The 20,345-nt window shown below is 44.6% G+C and overlaps 1 protein-coding gene across 3 annotated transcripts in view; it reads right to left on the bottom strand.

Annotated features, from left to right (window-relative positions):
- Positions 1-20,345, bottom strand: part of LOC138566223 (laminin subunit beta-1-like) — an 882,924-nt gene that overhangs the window by 187,075 nt on the left and 675,504 nt on the right. For all 3 annotated transcript variants that reach the window (XM_069643284.1, XM_069643285.1, XM_069643283.1), the window contains exon 21: positions 8,067-8,298. In XM_069643284.1, the coding sequence (XP_069499385.1) occupies positions 8,067-8,298 (232 nt within the window). The remainder of the gene's footprint in view (positions 1-8,066; positions 8,299-20,345) is intronic.

Raw genomic sequence — 20,345 nt, 5'->3', positions numbered from 1 at the left:
GGAACTGATACTGGGCAAAAAAGTAGGCCCAACGTGCCTGATGACTGTTTCTGCACTCCAGTGACTGTAGAATCTGAAGGTTTCAATGATCAGTACGGACGTGGACAGGATGTCTGGCTCCCAGAAGTAGGTGTCGCCATTCAGTGAAGGCTTGGCGAATGGCTAAGAGTTCCTTTCCCAGGACGGAGTAGTGCGTTTCACTAGGAGTTAAGGCTCTCTAAAGATAAGCAACGGGGTGTTCCAAATCGTCCTCCATTTTCTGCTTGAACACTGCTCCTATAGCGTAATTAGAGGCATCCGTTTCCACTAAAAAGGGTCGACTTGTATCGGGTTGAGCCAAAATGGGAGCTTGTGTGAACTCGGTCTTCAAATGCTGGAATGCAGTTCCTTGTAATGTTGACCAGACAAATGGGGTGTCCTTCTTTAGCAGAGCCACTATGGGTTGTACAATCTCGGAAAAGGTGACTATGAACTTCCCGTAGAAATTGGCTAGTCCTAGGAAGGATTGGATTTGTTTCACGGACGTGGGAGTAGGCCAGGCGAGAATGGCCTTTACTTTTGAAGGGTCCATGCCAATCCCCTCTGGACTAAGGATAAATCCCAGATAGTGCACAGAGGTAACGTGAAACAAACATTGTTCAGGCTTGGCTAAGAGGTGATGTTCCCGGAGTCTTTGTAGAACTGCCTTAACCTGTCCTTCATGCTTCAGAGGGTCCTTGGAAAAAAATCAATATGTCGTCCAGATAGACAATGACGAAGAGAAACAACATATCAGAGAACACCCAATCCATAAAACGTTGGAATACTGCTGGGGCATTGGCTAGTCCAAAGGGCATGACCAGGTACTCGTAGTGGCCAAAGGGTGTTCTAAAGGACGGTCTTCCACTTGTCTCCTTCCCGGATACAGATCAAATGGTAGGCACCCCTGAGATCCAATTTGGTGAATATTACGGCTCCTCTCACAGCTTCCAGGATATCCGAGATCAGGGGCAGTGGGTACCGATCCTTGAGGGTGCATTGATTTAAGCCTCTATAGTCGAGGCAAGGTCTGAGGTCCTTGGTATCCTTCTTGGGAACGAAGAACAATGAAGCACCCGCTGGAGATTTCGAGGGTCTTATGGTGCCGTTTTCAAGATTAGTGTCTAGGTATTCCAGAAGGGCCTTTTTCTCAGGTTCGGAAAGAATGATCATTCTGCCGAAGGGAATTACAGCTGATGGATCCGTATCTATGGCCCAGTCTTCGGGCCTGTGAGGGGGTAAGGCTTGGACTATGGCAGTAGAAAATACATCAGCATATCCCTGATAGGCCTCTGGAAATTGTATGATATTGGAAACCATGAGTGGTGTTTCTTGGTCTCTTGGTGGTTCTTTAGGAGTTACCGAGGAGGGGTCCAGGGATAGACAGTGGGACATACAGAACTCTGAGCCCAGAAATAATGATCCTGCTGTCCAATTGATATACGGATTGTGCTTTTGTAACCAGGGCATACCCAAAGCAATGGGGTAATGGGCTGACTTAATGATGTCGCATGAAATCCGCTCTTGATGATGGTTTATGGAAAGTTGGATCTCTTTAGTCTGCAGGCTTATGGGTCCTGAAGAGAGGGGTCTTCCGTCAATTGCTTCCACCGGCTGCATGGTGTTTCATGTCTCGTACGGAATATGATGACTAACAACCCAGTCTTGATCAATGAAAATTCCCATAGCTCCGCAGTCCACCAAGGCCAGAATGGGATAGGTCTTGTCTTTGGAGGGTGACAGGAAGGCCTGTAGTATCACCAAACTGTTTTGTCCAGGAGAGTTCAAGGATGGAATTGATGTGGAGCAAACATCTCTCTCCCGAATCTCTGCTCCATTTAAGATCGGGAGCTGGCGTTTCCCGAACGCCGAGGAGGTGCCAGGGGACATTCCCTGACCAAATGTTTGTCTGAAGCACAATACATACACAAACCAGTATGGACCCTTCTCAATCTCTCTTGAGGTGATATGGGTCCACAAAAGGCTCCAATTTGCATGGGTTCAGGTTCTGGGGCTGGATTTGGGTTTGCGTCCGTTCTGGCTGTGCTCTCAAAGGACGTCTTGGGTGGGTTTCCCTTGGATTTCTTCCTTTCAGCCTTCCTTTCCTGGATGCGAAAGTCTATTTGAAAGGCCAGGTCCATTAGTGCTTGGAATGAATTTGGTCTGGCCACCCTGGCCAGTTCATCGTTGATCTCATCGTTTATGCCTCTCCTGAACAGGATAAAACTAGCCTCAGAGGACCAGTCTGCTTCCTTAGCCAATTGTTTAAATCTGGTCACATAAGTGAGCATATCTTGGGAGCCCTGTTGAAAGTCCAGCAAGCGTTCTTGGGCAGTATAGACCTGCTCTGGACGGTCAAACATGCCTTTAAGGGCCTGCATGAACCCAATCCGCGAAGTGTTTTTGCCGAACCATCATACTTGTCAACAATACCGCCAACAGGGCCCCCTCCTTTGTAGCAGAATCCCAGGATAAGACCAATTGTTTGAGCGTGGCATTTTCCACCTTAAGATTTTGAACCTCTGTTGATAATTCTTGCATGCGTCGAATTAAGTCCTGCACAGTGGCTTCCATCTCGTTATTAGGTTCGATCGGGTGGCGTCTCAAACTGTCAAGGAGTTCCCCCCTTCTCACCTGGGTCCGGTGTTTGCCGGTGTCTTCGATCGCTGCCTTCTTGCGAACGCTCCTGGTCTTGAACAGCGCTGCTCGAGTCTCGTCTGGTTCCAGGTAGTTCCGGGATCGCGGAGTCCAGGAAACCGGGAGTCTGGGAAAGGCTAGAAATGCTCGGAACAAGGAAGGGGGAAAGGGACAGGAGCGGGTAATAGCACTGGGACAAAGGAAACAATACTGCAAGCTACGAACACACGTCTGGGCTACTTTGCAATAGCATTGAGACCCGCGGAGCCACGGAAGGTGTGGTCTATAAATAGATCACGCTGCGTTCAGCGCATGGAGCGAGCAAGGGCTTCAGCTCCGGACGGCCATGTTGGAAGTAGTACGGAATGTAAGCCCCGTTGAGACAAGGACCAGGAGGTCCAAAAGGGGCGTGATCTGAAGTTCATGACAATTGCAGAAATGGAGGTCAGTATTTTAAGATGTCCTCTGCCAGTTATCTCATTGGTCTCAAGTCTGAATTGCTCGTCGGCTATGTGCCCTAGAGCGTGTGCTGGCAATTATCTCTCTGCTCTGCTTAATGTTTTTAGGAAGGGAATTGTAACTTCACTCAGCATTTTAGAACACCATCCGCAGATAAGCTCAATGCTCTGTAAGGCGAGCGGATCATCGGATGGAAGGACTAGAACCGGCCCTGCTATCTAGATCAATGATCTGGAATCTGACCTAGCCATTAGCCCAGTATTCTGGAGCATGACCTGCAAATAAGCAATGAATTCCGAAATGGGTGATCTCAGCATCTCAAAAATCTAAAGTATGATCAATTTCAAGAGGAATATCTTCTGATTCATTTGTTTCTGTTAACTTGTAATACCTGTGTGCTTATGACTGTAATTACACTGTTATACATTACCTGTAATCATAAAGCATTTCTTTCTTACAGAAATAAACATCTGATCAGACACCATCTACGAAGCCTTACCCTACTTACTTGAATGGCCATTTACCTAACGGCTGACTTTGGTGTGCTCCAGCAGGGGAACACTGTCAGATTTTGAGGTAACTGTGCTCTATCATGCTGTCACCGCTCGGGCACAGGGCTCAGCCAGACCTTCATGGGCATCCTGCTGGACCTAAAATTACACTTTCCCCGCCCTGAAATATCGCCCCTTCCAAGTCGGGGACTGAGAAACAGAAAAGTCTGCTGTGTGACAACCGTCGCTGAACCAAAGCCTGTATCGAGTCCCAACGACCCGGTATCGTGAAGACCACCTTCTGGGTGTCACATTGCAAGAGACTGACCATCTGCTGGGTGCCCCATCGCAAGAAGCTGACCATCTGCTGGTGTCACATCGCAAGAAGCTGACCGGCTACTCCTGACAAAATGTCCTTCTTAAGCCTCCAGGCCAAGAATCCGAACAGGAGCGGCCGTTGCCTCACCTAGGGATCCGCTGATGACATCATCTTCTTTGTTTCATGAAAAGGTACTGTCCCACTCCCAGATACTCACCTGGGTGCTCGCTGTGTTAAATCAGACTCCTACTGAGAATTCTGACACACATTGGGGGGACAACCCAAGTGTATTCTCTCAGGCCTAAAGGCACATATCCTTTGGTCTACACTATTTCAGGGGGCTTGCAGACATCCCTGAACCACCCTTTAACTAAACATTTGACCTAGCCGCAACACAGAAAAAACCTGCTATTTTGAGAACTTTGACAGTGTCTGTCTTGCTTTGTTCTTCTGCCCAGGGGCCCTGGTCACCCAGTGGACATTGCCAGATAAGGCTGGACATTGTAAAGTATAGTTTGCCTAAAAGTACTTACCAGTATCTTACTTTTAATGTTGGTTATAAGAAATGATTTGCTAAACTTGAATACTACTCTAAATACTTTCCTTCCATATCATCTGAGAGTTTACTATTGAACTGAGCAATGCCTAACAAACGTCTTACTGTATATATTTGTGAATAGGTTTACTCACCTGTAATTGTAATACTGTGTTAGCTACCTTAGTGTTTATAATAACATTATCTTTATTAAAGTACTGTGCATACGTGTATTCTGTGCCCTGAGGTCTTTGCACTTATCTACAGCCCTTCTCTCTCCTAGATTAAGCCTGGCTGCTCGTCCATTGCTGCAAAACTTTTTGGGTAGTTCAGGCCAAACCTAAGAGTTGGAGCCCTACACTTCCAAGAGTGAGTCTTCTGAAGTCCGTTCACAGGTGGACTTTAGTAAAACTCCACAGCAACCGTCAACCCCATAAAATAGGAAAAAGGCTGACACTCGCACACGTATTTTATTTTTTATTTATTTATTTATTACATGTATTACACATCCAGACCTTGGGGAATCATGGGGAGGGTATAGACAGCTTGGTAATAATTGGTCTGGGGAAATTACAACATATATACAGTAATACAGAAGAGTTTACTTAAAATGGCATTATCTCAGCGCATTTAGACACATGTCATTATTATATATCTCAATGGCACTTATTTTGACACCCTTATAGGAAGGCAACTGAGGAAATCTGCCACACCTGGATTGAAAGCGATAGCTTGCAAGCTCCATATGCATTTCCAGAGAGGGTGCATTACGAATAGAAGAGAAATAATTTATTAGGCACACAGTACCAGAACAAGTCAGCTTCCTGGCCACCACATAGAACAGACCGCGTGAGTACATAACTTAATAAACACAACTGATGGTGGCAACGGTTGGAGCATGAGCTGCCAGGAGGGGGAATTAAAAGAAGCTTCACTTACCTTGACCCGGGCTCCGTGTGTTGCCGGATTCACGGTGCTGGAACAACCCTGGCTCAAAGTGGTAGTCGATGTCATGGGGTCATTCCAAAGTTTGTGGTGGAGTGTCAATCATGTAATTGTTCTGGTAGATTATCACACTAAGAAGGCAGTGGGTGAAACATCCACAGAAGAAATGGGAACATTCCCTGAGGATATTTTTGGAAGAGAGGGATTTCCCCAACAAATCGTCACTGGCAATGGGGTACAGTTCACAACAGATGCAGATGTTTCTCAAGAAATGTGGCATTAAATATTCTAATATGGCCTTATACCTCCCGCAAGCAAATGGGTTGGTTGAGAGAATTAACAGAGTTATTAAAGGGGGTGTGCAGCTGGCTTTAAAGCCCAGAATACTCTGTAGAGAGGTTGTAAGACAAATGATATGCAATTATTGTACCACACTGCACTCAGTGACGGGTGTGCCACCATTTGTGTCCTTCAAAGGGAGGATTCCGAGTCCAAGATTATGTGCCACTTGGGTTGGGTAAGCGAGTTCAGGGTGAATAGAGAAGATATTATACAGTCTGTGAGGGATGCACAGAGACATTACGGAAGGTTTTGACCTAGATCACAAGTTTGAGGAATAGGGACGGAGTATAGTTGACTTGGTGATGGTGCACAATCCAAGATTAAGTGCCAAATGTCAAGGAGAAAAGATGTTATGGGCAAAGAAAATTTGGACTGTGGGAGGCAATGTGGTGGTATTGTAATGAAGAGAAATGTGTTTGCAAGGAGGTATAGTAAAATGTTGCTAAGCGGACAGAGACAAGGGAGTACATGAAGGAATGAGAATGGGTGATACACAACGCAGACATAGAAACAGAGCACGAGTTATGCCCAACAGATGGAAAGATTATATAGTTGGGTAAGCGTGGCATGGGAGTCATTGTGGAGTTTGCATCCATCTATGAATGGTGTCGCCAAACCTAAGGTCATGCTGTTGGACATGTAGTATTATGTATATAGTTCCATAGCACATAGGGGATAGCACTGTAAGTTCTATCCCCATTTTGCAGTAGTTATATGTTTAATGGTTAGGAGAAGAAAGATCGATGGGTGGAGCAAGAGCTGCCAGGAGTGTGAAATTAAAGAAGTGTCACTTACCTTGACCTGGGGTCCGTGTGTTACCTGTGTAGTGGAGCGCAGCAGCAGGGCTTTTAGTGGCACGGGGCTAGCTGGCCCAGTGTCCCGGCAGTCTCGAAGACTTGCTCCTGAGCCAGACCCCTTTCTGCCACCCATAAGTAGCACATGTGTGGTGCTGCTCATTTCACTTGCACTACTTTTAGAAATACACAGGTCACCTTATTCTCAAGGGACACCTGCGCATTTAAGGAGGGGCTGGACAGTAGTGCTGTCAAGCCACCATGCAGACATTAGAGTTGGGCGTGCACTCGTGACACTGTCTGTCAGGCGCCCAGCTACCACATGGGAGCGTATTTTACAGAGACAGGCCCTTAAATGTCCTGTCTCTCTGGAATTCTAGACAAGAAACCATTTACATCTCTGTTTGGAGGATGGAAATGCAAGTGTGACAGCTGCGATTTAAGCCGCCCCTATTATACTTATAGGAAAAATCATGACAGAGTTCGTAATGACCCTGTCATGATTTGCGCACCTCCCCCCCTTCCGTTCCTGTTCACAACAGGTGCAGGGGGATGAACCTCATTTCAGGGGGATGAACCTCATTTCTGGGCATTTAAGAGCGCCTCCCATTTTTTAATTTAGGATGAGCTTTTAAATGCACAGAAAAGGCCCCTGATTTGTGAAAATGCGCAAAGGGACATCTGAATGAGTGCATCTAAAATGAGCTCCTCCTGATGCACTTTGTGGATCAGGTGCTCCTTATTTTGCCGCAAGTGATGAGAGGCGCAAGTCCATCTCAACGAGTGCCACAAAAAATGTTTTGAGAACCTGGCCCTCAGCGCTCGACTTTCAAGCCCTGTGAAGTATTTAGGGGCATGAAACACCAATGTTCACATTCCTGGAAGGAGCCTGGCCAAATGAATGTGTGTGGCTTGTGGTTTGCTACATTTTACTGATAGGGTCAGTGTTGCAATAAATGACCTGAGAAGGGAGCTCAGTCTGCATGATATCCTTGAAATGCGTTCATGCTTGAATCACTAACACAGACATATTTCCAATATACAATTCGGTGGTCATTCTTGCTTTCCCAAAATGCTCTTTGATTTTATGCAAATTTCCAGGAAACCATACCTGTTCCCTTACTCATAGGTGATTTATTTAAAGGGTGAGGGTGATTTCCTCATCAATTGAATGTATAGACTGAATGAGAGAGTGATTTATTTACAAACCTCATATACATGAGTTTACAATATGCAGTCGAGATGCAAACACTAGCACCCACGTACACACTGAGTGAACAAAACACATGTTTGCAGGTTCTCATGGTGTATTTTTTGTTTCAGGTGGTTCCCCCTTTAGGCCAAGCCCAGCACTAGTTAATCAATATGCAACATTCAGGCCACGCCTCCTTTTTATTTAGAGCCCTCCCCTGGATTTCTCATGGCACTTAAAGCACTGTCCAGAGGTAGGACGTTCCAAACTCCCACTCCCCAGTTTTGGAGACATGTTACCCACTGAGCTTTGTCACCTGTAAAGTGAAACTCACTTGTCACAGTGGCGGCCCGTCGTGTAGTCCCGGCAGGCGATACAGGCCCCAGTCCTCCGCTCGCACTCCTCGGAGTGCCCGTTGCACTGGCATGGCCGGCAATGAGGGAACCCCCACTGGCCCGGCGGGCACTGGTCGCACTGGCGGCCGGTGGCACTATGCTGGCATGGGCACTGTCCTGTTGACGGGTTGCAGAACTTGGATGAGGAACCCTGGGGGTGGCAGCTGCACTCTGTATAAAGAAACAGAAAATGGGTCCGTGATTCGCACCGTCAACCCACTGGTAAGAAACAACCGAGAGAAAGGCGTAGCGACTTTATAACTGCTTGCAAACCGCTTAATTCACAGTGTTTTAGATAGTCTTGCAAACTTATCCACCTATAGGGAAATTAGGTTTTTGGAGGCAGGCTGCTCTCTGTCCTGGGACTGAGCATTGAAGGAGGGAGTGGGACACCTAGGGGCCATGACCTGCACACTCTTCTGGAGGCAGGCTGCTCTCAGCCATGGGACTATTCATTGCTGGAGGAAGGGGGACACCTAGTGGCCATGCCCTGCACACTTTTCCGGAGCAGGCTGGTCTCTGCCAACTTGCCAAGGGACTAAGCATTGAACGAGGAAGTGGGACACCTAGGGGCCATGACCTGCACGCGCTTCTGAAGGCAGAATGCTCTCTGCCAAGGGACTAAGCATTGAACGAGGAAGTGGGACACCTAGGGGCCATGACCTGCACGCGCTTCTGAAGGCAGAATGCTCTCTGCCAAGGGACTAAGCATTGAACGAGGAAGTGGGACACCTAGGGGCCATGACCTGCACGCGCTTCTGAAGGCAGAATGCTCTCTGCCAAGGGACTAAGCATTGAAGGAGGAAGGCAGAATGCTCTCTGCCAAGGGACTAAGCATTGAAGGAGGAAGGCGGATATCTAGTGGACAAGACCTGAACAAAGTTTATATTTACTGGATGTAATGGAGGGCTTCTTCCCACAGATTACTTATCTTGCAGATGGCTTCAGGTGCCAACTGGATTTCGAAAAATGTTTAAAAATCCATGAGGGGTACCTGTCTGACTCCATGCACGGCTCTGCCACGCAAAACAGGAAAACCTGCTCTCAAAGTTATTGATACTTTTTACTCAGGATAACCAGCTATTGAATATAGTGTGGTCTAACAACCACTGTACAAACATGTTTGTGTACACTTCTTTATTCCAATTTCTAAAAACACAATTTCTTCATACTATGTGGATAAAATATATCACATATTCATAAAAAGACATTTTCGATCTCATTCATAATGACATCAAATAAGCACTTAAGCTACTCTGTATTCAGTATAGCCCACATCGCCACGGGCAGCGCCAGCACGCATATGAACCAGGGGTGATATATAAAAATGAAACTAGATGTTCCCTGATACCACAGCGAGTTTTTTCAGAAATGAAAATGGAGCGAAAACTGTATGTGGAGAGGAATTAATGGGGCGATCTGCTCGAGGCGCACTAAACTTGGGCTGCGGCTGTTACCGACAGGATTGGCACGCTGCCAGGATGCATATCACCATTAGCCCCCGTGAACTTTCCTACGTGGGGGCTAATTGTGTGTCTTTTTCTTTAATTAATGAAACTGACCTTGGTACCAAAAGTCAGTTTTCAATGTTGATGACTGTGACATCATTCAAAACGGATTTTGGGAACCACGACGCAGTGCCGAGAAGCAATACCAAGGTACATTTAAAATGAGAAAAAAAAGTACACACTCTTGGCACTCGCGTAGGTAACTACACGGGTGATAATAGGCGAGGGAATTGAAGGGGGCACTGGCCAGAAGCACCCAGGCTGCCGGAATGAGGGCTTGTATCATACAATACAGTCCACATCCCTGACTCGCTAGCCAATATTCAGGCATGGTGCACCTCCAACAATCAATGCCTTAATGCCAGTAAGACTGATATCTTTCTCATTGGGGCCCCTGCTCACACATTTCCTCCCTCACTCTGGCCGCCCTCCTTGGGCCCTCTCCCCTCTCCCTCTTGTGAGGCAAAAAAGCTTGGGGTCATCTTCGACTAAACTCTCTTCTTCTCTCCCCACATCATAGATCTTGCCAGGAAGGCCAATTTCCAGCTGCACCTCCTCAGAGGTATTCTTCCTTTCCTCTCCTGCCCCAGATGCTCACTTTCTCCACAACTCGGGTTCTCTCTAGGCTGGACTACTGTAACAGCCTCTCTATCAATCTGCCTAACTCCACTCTTCGCTCTCTTCAATTCATCCACAACAGGACCGCGAGGCTTATCATTGGGCTCCGGCCCATGGACTGCATCTCTCTGTCCCCAAAATCCCTCCACTGACTGCCTGTGGCTGCAAGGATCCAGTTCAAGACTCTCTGCATTGTCCACAAGGCTTTCTGGGGCCGTGACACTCACTGTCTTCAACTATCTCTTCCTAAATATCTTCCCGTGTAAAGCCCCGTTAAGTCCCACTTTGCCGCGGGTTGCTTTTCCAGCGTTTTCTCTTGGATATTGTTTGCTGCTCCTGCAACGGATCACCAGCGAACTACAAGCACCAACAGGTGAAGAATGAAGCAAATACACTTCTAAAAGTGCATATTCATTACAAATTGTCTTCTGACACGTCTTTTTTTTATTATTTAGGCTCTCCTCACTTATCGCTGGGCGGAGCTATATAAACACAGTCGCGCGTGCATCATGCACGCGCACCCGTGTTAAGTCCCGTTAAGTCCCGCTATGCCGCTTCGCCGCGGCGTCGCGGATAGCATTGCGAGGGACCTTTTAATTTTTTATTTTTAAAGCATTACTAGTTAGTGTTACTAGTGGATATAGCCATTGGTGGTGCATTACAAGCCTTATTATTGATTTACTCTGCTTTACTGTAACGATGAAAAAGGACAAAAATGTTCACCTTGCTCACGGACATGCCATGCCCTGAACGATTACGCTCGCTTTTTGATTCCTTGTCCAAAGACAGCCCTGTGTCCACTCCAAAATCAGCTCACCCTTTTGTGAAGGGTGCTCATTGGGAAAAACGCCCGACGAAGAAACAGACATGATCCAATATTTTAATTGGTGATCTACGAGACTTTGGGTTTGCTTCTTCGCGCTCTCCATGTCCCATGGCACGAATGTCAGAACTCACAAATTTAAGTGTCTCGAATATAGAGGCACAGCCTCTCCTCATTGTTCAAGATGGTTTAGCTGCACAGCAAACCCCTAATCAGCTCACCGACGGAACAAGATATGAATGTTAGCAATGAGGCAGCTAAACAATTATGTAATATTTCCTTGTCAGATACCATGATCCTACAGAATGCTCGTTCAAGTATTGTTGGCTCAGTGCCAAATAATCCCAATCTTGCTAATATTGTAGACAATGCGGTTATTGAAGATAACCAAGGAAGATGAATCTAACCTCTCGAAATCTCCGGCATTATTTGAAAATGAAAATATTCCAGAATCTGAAACTTCCATATCATTTATTCCCCCGACTCCTAGGAGAGCGAATAGAAATAGTTTGGTTGTAATTTCAGGCTCTCCCTCCAAAAAAGTACCTCTGGTAACACTTGAAATAATGAATACTGTATTAATGTTTCTTGCCAAATTATTCGAAGTTTTGGATTCAAACGTAAATTTACTTCACACTAATCTTGAAAATATGACGAGCTGGCAGAAATGATTCAGCGATTCCATGGCCCGGAGACAAGTGTCTGATGATGGAGTTTCTGCACTTTTATTAAAACAACTCGCAGAGATATCAGTGCTGAAAAATTTAACTGAGCAATTGTATGCGCAGTCGAGTTTACTTGAAGTTGGTAAAAGCGTACAATGCTCTAAGACTGTGTCGAGGGCATTATATGTAAATTATCTGTAGAAGCGGCGGAAATAGTACCCTTGCCTCCTCAGCCTTTGACTACGGATGCACTGGTAGTTGCCTCTGTTGTTTGCATCCCGCTAAGTCAAGAAATGCACAGCCTCTTAAAGAGGCTTATACAATTTTTGCGAAAAACACAAAAAAACAAAATTCTGAACATAATGCAAACTTAAAGAAATCTAAAAATCAAAAGACCAAAGGAGTGGTCTCTAATGGACAAACAAGACAGTTCTTTAAATCCTTGTCAAAACCAGTAAGATGCTCAACGCTGGCATCTAATGCCATAACTAAAACATATTTAAACCTGACGCAAGAAAGGAAAAGAACTGCAAGAAATGGCGCGAGCATCCTCCAAGCTAATCTAACTCATTCTCTGTTGGATAAGCTGGTGCAGGTGGTAGAAGATATGGAAATTAGTTCAGGGAGTGTGTTGCCAAAGACTCAATCTGCACCCACACTCCAAGCTAATCAAGCGAATAGCGATGAAAAATCAGACTCTACATTTAATAGACAAGAACTCAGGAAAGCTGTGGATGAGTATATGAGGTAATTTCATCCAGCCCCGACTGTGAGTCATCTGCTATCGCAAGTGACTTCTGCAATTGCGAAAAAGTCTGGGCTGGGTAATGAAATAAATGCAAATGCTGCGAGGCTTTCAAGTACTCCAGATGCAAAGGCCTCAAACAAAAAAACTGCCCGAAAAATCTATGTTGCCTGACACTCAGAACATTTTGCAAAATAGCATTCTAAATACAATTAAGGATTGCTTAGTAGCTCTAACCTCGGAACAAAAGACTCTCAAATCCTCTATGAAATCTCTCATTAGTAACAAATCCGACTCTGCAATTGTTCGAGATGCAAGAGCAAATTCCAAGAGTGTCACATTTAAATCTATAGTAGATGAAAGGAATTGTAATCTGCATGCAGAAACTACTGGTAAAAAAAAGTAATAACTTCAAAAAGGTCAAAAAGCCTCCTCAAATATACTCACTATTTCTTAGCTGTCGTGGTGACTGATTTCCATTTTACACCATGAATAGAATGAGCGTCATGCAAATATTTTCTGCTAACCCAACTCTGGAAGATCTCTCTACAAGTGATATCGAGCAGGTAGAATTTCCTGACGATAACGATCCAACTGTATCGTGTCTTTGGATAAGATCTTGCATTATTTTTAATACCATCTGGTCCGCAAGATCTGCTCTCTATGATTTGGGATTTAATTTAATCCCAACTACAAAAGAGAGCCCGCTTGTGGAGGTCTCACAACAGTTAGGAAGACAGAAGGACAATGGTGATGGCCCCTCGGCCCAGGGCTGTTGTTGTAAAAAATCCTAACTAGAAGTTGGTGAACCCTGTCCTCTGACTCACAAAATAACCATTGCGAGCTGAAATACCAGAGGACATAAGCACTTACTGAACAATTCCAACTTCTCTTTAAAAGGTTATGATATAGTCCTGTTGCAGGAAAACTGGTTAATTGCCCCATTATCGTGGGACAATCATTATGTTCACTTAGTTCCTGCTGTAAAAGGTCAAAAAGGAAGACCAATGTCTGGCCTTGCAACCATTTCTAATATGACTACAACAAACAATATAGCAGACTGGCCCTCCCCGAATTCCTTTTTACAATGCTCGACAATATTGGTTCAAAAGTTGAAATTTGCAATGGTTAACATTTATTGGAATCCATTGGCGATCTTAACTTCCACCTTTTTTAAAGATCTTAATGCAATCATGGAAAAAATGATCACTACCCCTAACATAGCACATGTTATTTTTTCCGGTGACCTGAATATTCACCTTCTAGCACCGGCAAAAAAGCGAAATTCGGATTGGGTCACTCAATGGCTTGAGTTTGTACAGACATGGGACTTAATAATGCTAAATGGTGCAGTAGAGACTGACAATCCGCCCTCTCATTCTTGGTCATGTGGATCTCAAAAAGCAACTATTGATTATGTGTATGTGGATAGAGGATTATTTGCTAAAATGTCTAAGTTCAATATACTGCCAACTGTATCTAGTGACCATTTGATGTTGACGGTCGAAATTATGATTCATTCTCATGGCAAGGTTCAGTCTCAACAAAAGCAGCTGAGTAATCTGATCGTAAACCCTCAACAAACCAGATTACAGTGGACTAAACCTGCGCTAGAAGCATTTGCCTGCAGTTTGGTAGATGACTATTATCATCTAGAGAGAGGTCTGGAGTTACCTGAATACTATGATAAAATGCATTTATTTGCATCTTCCTATGTATCTAGTGTTAAGAAATTTAATAAGCCGTGTGCCCACATATTCGATCAATCTGTTAGACTGAGGAAGATGCTATTTCGGAAACTGAAAAGACAGATACTATCTCTTCCGGTGCATTATCGTGAGTTATCTTTACGTAAAGACAAACTATAAAAATTGGATTCGAGCGCATAAGGCAGAAATGCATCAAAATGATGGTGAAAGGTGGTTACAAGTGATTAAGCCCAAAAATACCTTGCAGATCTGGAAGTTGATAAACGCTGGCTCAGCATGCCCAGAGCTGATATCTCAGCTTAACGGTGTTTCAGAAAAAAGGTGGGTTAGTTACTTTACAAACATTTATGAACTCCCACGAAATAGTACTTCACAATTGTCTCTTGATCTTGCTCATACTCCTTTCTCCATTAAATTTGATCAAGCAGATGTGCTATTTTACATAAATAAGGCCAGCTCCTCAAGAGCACCTGGCCCAGACGGTTTATCAAAGTTTGTCCTGAAACAGAACCCAGAGTTATGGGCATCTATTTTATATGCTGTCTTCCAAGTCATTCAAATAAAACAAACTGTTCCATTATCATGGTGTAAAGCTATAACAGTGCTAATATATAAAAAAGGTGATCGAACAAATCCTGCAAATTATCGACTGATAGCGCTCCTTGATGCCCCTGGGAAGATCTATAGTAGAATTGTCTTAAGAGACATTAACATCTGGGCTTCAAATGAGAACCGTTGTGATCCTTTTCAAACTGGATTTGTTGCAGGTCTTGGCACTGCTATTAATATCACGACACTTAATGCAATCAAAGAACTTTATGCAACAAGAAATCAACCTCTTTTCTTGGCATATGTAGACTTTCGAGTTGCATTTGATTTTTTAGATCGTCAGTTACTCTTTGAAAAGCTGATACGATTTGGTTATCCTCTTCTCTCCTGTAACGATAATACACTTACTCCATTCAAATACTTCAATGCAAGTCAAAATGAATTTAGACGGATTGTTATCTGAAGTAATTCACACTAAACGCAGTCCGAAACAAGGCTGCATACTTGCTTCTACACTATTTAATTTGTTCATATTTGATTTGGGAATTGAATTTATGGAAGTGATGAATGAAGCACCAAAACTTGGAAACCAATCTATAGCATGGCTTCTTTATGCAGACGACCTGGTCCTTATCTCACAGACGCCAAGTGGCCTGCAGAATATGCTTAATAAGTTGGACCAGTATGTCGTCAAAAATAACCTAACTCTAAATTTGTAGAAAACTCAAGTTATGGAGTTGGGGAGAAATACAATGAGGCAAAGGAAACACTATGACTGGCTTTTGAAAAACCAAAAACTGACACTAGTAAATGCATTCAAATATCTTGGCGTCATATTTAGTAACTCCTCTACAAATAAGCCACAGCAGAACTATTTAAATGGCAAACTGACTACTTTAATTTCACAAGCCAAGATCCTCCAATATAAGTATGGTAAATTTTCATTTGCACATATCCTTATATTCTACCAGCAAAAAGTAACCCCTATTATCACTTATGGGGCGGAGGCCTGGCTACCACCAAATTTTTGCTATTGGAACAAAATTGAAGCAAGGTTCTGGAAAAAAGTTTTGAATCTCCCCAACTCAGCTCCGAATGCACTTCTGCGTTTCGAGCTAGGCATCTTATCTACATACATCCAAGTATCGTGGAAGAGATGCTGTTTGTTTCAAAATGTGTGATGGGCTTAGTTAACAATAATCTGTTGACAGTATTGGCAAACTACCTAATGGGCTCTGAGCATTTATTTCCATCTAAATGGAGAGCTGCTTTCCTATTTGATATCTCTGAAGCAAATATTTTGTTAGATCTCTTGCTCAGCAATCCAACTAAAGCTAGACTTAAATTATACCAATGTGATTGGCATCTAACTCAACAGAGCTGTCTAAAACTGAAAGATTTTGATAGAGCACTCTTTGGACATAAAAAATTTCGACAGGCAGCTGACTATTAAAATGTTCTTCATTCAATCTAAGAAATCAGATATTGAGATTTTCGTCTGAATTTATGGCCCACAAATCAAATTATACTGAGAAGAGGTCTTATCCCAGTGGAAAGATCACATTGCAGATTTTGCAAAGTTGCAGAAGTCAAAGAAACACTGAAACATATACTAATTGAGTGTGTGGCTTTGAGAAAACAAAGAGAAGATATTATCAATGAATTAACACGGTCACATCACATAATGCGCTCAAATTATGAATTATGGCATGAGCTATTCGCGACACCTAAAATATCACTAAGAATAGCTACTATCCAATTCTTAAAGAGAGCATTGTACACAATGTGTCAGGACAAGTAGGTTGGTGTGCTGCTGTTTTAGTAATTTTATTTTCTGAAAATTCTAGATACTTTTTTTTTAGTGAAGGATGTGATGAAGTTGGGTATGACTCTTAACACTCTTAACAAATGGAATCATTTAGTCAAGAATATAGACAGTGTTATTATAACATGGTTTATTCTTTCTCCTTGTTCCTTTTTCTTTTTTCTAATCTGTTGATTTATATATGTAAAACTGTGATGATTTAATGTTCAAATATGCTTTTATCTCTGTATTGTAACATTTGTTTTGAAAGGTTAATTAATTAACCAACCAAAATAATAAAAAAAAAAATATCTTCCTTCTAGAGCCCCCCACTCGTCTAGCTCTAATTCTCTGTGGGTCAGTCATTTCTGCAGATCTCTCTCCTCTGCAGGTGCCTCCCTCTGAAATGGCCTCCCTGCCTCTCTCCGCCTTGAGCCGGATTTCCATGAGTTCCAGAAGCTCCTCAAGACCTTCCTTTATGCCTCCTCTTTCTCACTCCCTCTCCCCTGCTAACCCACCCTTGCTCCTTCATCGTCTGCTGACTGGCTGCTTGGTATCCTCTGAGTCTTGCAGGGTACCAGCCCCCCCACGCTCCCTGTCAGTTCCCCTGCACTTGCCACCTGGCCCACCTTACCATGCCGCCTGGTTTATCTTGCACTACCTGGCTGTGTTGCTCCCTGTAGCACCAGCCTTCCATGCACTTAACTCACAGCCCTGCTGCTTTGGTTTCACCTCCCTCAATATCCTCTCCCCTGCACCTTGCACGATCTAAATGATACTAGGCCTAGTAAGATCATTTGTCTTGTCTTGCCCTTGTCTTGTCTTGTCTTGACCTTGTTCCCCGTCCCTTGCCTGGTTGCGTCTTGGAACACTTGTGTATAGGTGTATATAATAAATAACCAATCAATCAACCAATCAATAATATAATGGGTTGCTGACTGGTGCTATGCCAGAACGCGCGGCAGCAGTCAATTCAGTCCTTTTAGCCAATCACAATTGGATTCTTGGACTTGTAGTTTCATTTTTTGCATCTTAAATGCACATTTACTGGGATACGAAATGCTGGTAGTGCAAGAAACTGGACTGCCTGACTTCCTAAACTCTTTCAAAAATAATCTTAAAGTTCTTTATGATGTCCCTGTTGTACAGACTGAGTTGGAGTGATCTACCAAGAAAACGACAGCCGATAATGATGCATAAAGAATACAATCAAGGTGGACCTGATACCAGTCTTTGCCCAGCTCTCTCCACGCTACAGTGGTACTCTGAAGAGCCATCGATCGAAGGGAGCCTAATGGTAGCATTACCCAAGCACTTTAGTGCCAACTCCTGATAGCTAGACCACACACTTGTCCCACCTGGCCCAGGAGTGTCACAACCCATCCATTTGCATTTCAGGGAGTGGAATCCTGCTTGAACCATGACCTGGTTGCTCTGCTAGAATCTCTGAAAGTCAAGTGATATGAAGGGGCCTGCTCCCTCCGCTTCAATCGCTATACCTCTGATGTCCCAGGTAAGTGAATCGATCAGGGAGAGGGCCAGGGAACAGGGAAGGCCTTCCTGCAACACTGATTGGGGAAGGGAGGTAGAAGACTGCACCCCTCGTCCCCATGGACCCCAGTCCGCATTTCACTGTGCTCCCTACCTCACTTCCAATTCTCCTCCCCATTCATCCACCTCCTACTTCATCTTGCTCCTCTCTTCCCCTTCCCTTGCTCGGCGTCCTGCAAAGCACTTTGAAGTTGATTGAAGACAACCATTAGCTTCTGCCTTTTCTCTAGATCCAGGGGGTAACATTGTAACAAATTGGCTTCTGTCCTGCAGCAGTGCAAGGATGAGTAGAGGCTCAAGCGCTCACTCAGTCCTCACACTCCTACAAACCAAGATCCAACAAAATCATAAAGACAAAACGGACACAGTCAAGAGATAGACCTCCTTCACCTTTAGTGGTAACCTGGCACAAGGGAAGGCTCTACTCTTAAGAGGGAGGTGAATGTGATTCAGTAGTGACCCAAATAACACAGTATCACATACAGAGAATGTCCAATCAAGCTTCAATAAAAAAGATATGCTTTAATTAAACAAACAATTTGCAGGAAAACTAAATTAAATAACTGTTCAAAAACCTGTCTGTGTGGAAAAGACAGAGGAAATGCAAAAATAGACAGAATGCAACACTTTGGGTGGGAATACAGGGGTGAGACGGCATTTTCACCGATCACAATGTTATCTGCAAAAGGATATGTCCTGGGAAAAAGCTTCACGCGTGACCTAACTAGTGTCTAGGGACCAAAAAGGACCAAGGGTGCTGTTATGGGTCAATAGTACCTTCTTGGTGGTTCGACTATGGTGAACCAGGTTGTTCAGTGCTGTTCATGCGGTTCGAGGCTGTTCAAGTGCAGCACTCGCGGTGTGCTAGATTGGAAGCAGTGTCGAGTAGGGGCAAACAGCTTTTTGAGGTATGAATGTGATGCAGGGAGACAAGCAGATCATGAGCGTCATCAGAGTCGCTTTGAGGGTCAGGGTCTATTTGATGGTCGAGTAGATGAACAAGATGCTGGTGACTAGACATGCAGGTTCGGTGCAAGTGATTCGATGCAGCAACTGATGGCCAGGGCTTGAAGATGCACCAGGGTCAGTTAAACTAGTGATGATGATCAGCAGTGAAGACGCTGGCTGATCGAGCAGCGGGTCGACAGCAGTAGATGCAACAAAGGAGCTTGTAGTTCAAGCCAAGGCAACAATGCGCTCAGTGTGCACAGTGTGGAAGTGATCAGGTTTGAATGAGAAGTTTGAATTCAAAAAGCTTGGTGAGTGCCAAAGGCAGCTCCAGCGGGTGCTGCTGGTTCAAAATGCAGTGAACTCGGCTCAACGGCAGTTCAACGAGTTTAATGCCAGGAAGCAGAGGGCTCTGTGCTATCATGGCTCTCTGGATGCTGTGAGTCCTACTCAGGGGTCTCTGGGACAAGTTCAGTGCTTGATCTCTGTCTCCCACACAAGGGAGGCTTGTACACACCTTTTGGGCTCCTTCACCAAGCTGAGGTCCTGGCAGCAGTGTGGCTGGCAGAGAGCCTAGTCTTGTTCCAGCATCAGGCTCATCCCCACACTGTGCACCTGCGCTGGGTAGGGAACAGAGTTTGCCTTTGCATTGGGCTCTCAGTCTTCCCCTCACTGGTGGAGGACTCTGGGAAGTCATCTCTCCCAATAGAGGTCCCATGAAAACTTCTTCCAGGACTGGAGTCCAAAGGATTATCTCAAGAAGTGGTGGGAGGCCTCTTCTTTTACATGCAAGTGCATGTAGGTGATTGGACTAACGCTAGCCGCCTTTACAAGTCCAATCCCTGTGCTTGAAAGAAGTGGACTTTGCCCTGTTGACATCACACCCAAAGTGCTTTGCTCTAGAAGAGGTGGAGGGGACAGGAAGGAGCTAGGTAGAGAGAACCAAGATGGTGGAAGTCTTCCTCCCCTGAACAGAGCTCCCCTGTCTACACCTACCTCCCCACCCCCTTCCTTTCTTACTAGGATTAAAGGACTTTAGAAATGCAGCACCTCAGGCTATTTCCTTTGAATATGTGTTCTCATTTAATGCTTTGGCCCAATACAGATTCCTAGAGAGTGGCTGTCTCTGGCAGAAGGCATTACCTACCCTAACAAAGAGATCAAAGAAGAGGCATCGCCGTTCAGATCCCTGCCCTATCAGTTGGGTTGCCCAGCCTGTCTGACCAGAATACACATCACCTTTCACAGCTGAGCAGGCCCACAGGAGCTGAAACATTTGTGATATCAATTTGGATGTG

Source organism: Ambystoma mexicanum, chromosome 2p, assembly GCF_040938575.1.
Source record: "Ambystoma mexicanum isolate Mex_15411 chromosome 2p, UKY_AmexF1_1, whole genome shotgun sequence".
Lineage (NCBI taxonomy): Eukaryota > Metazoa > Chordata > Amphibia > Caudata > Ambystomatidae > Ambystoma > Ambystoma mexicanum.
This window is presented reverse-complemented; position numbering and strand designations above follow the sequence as displayed.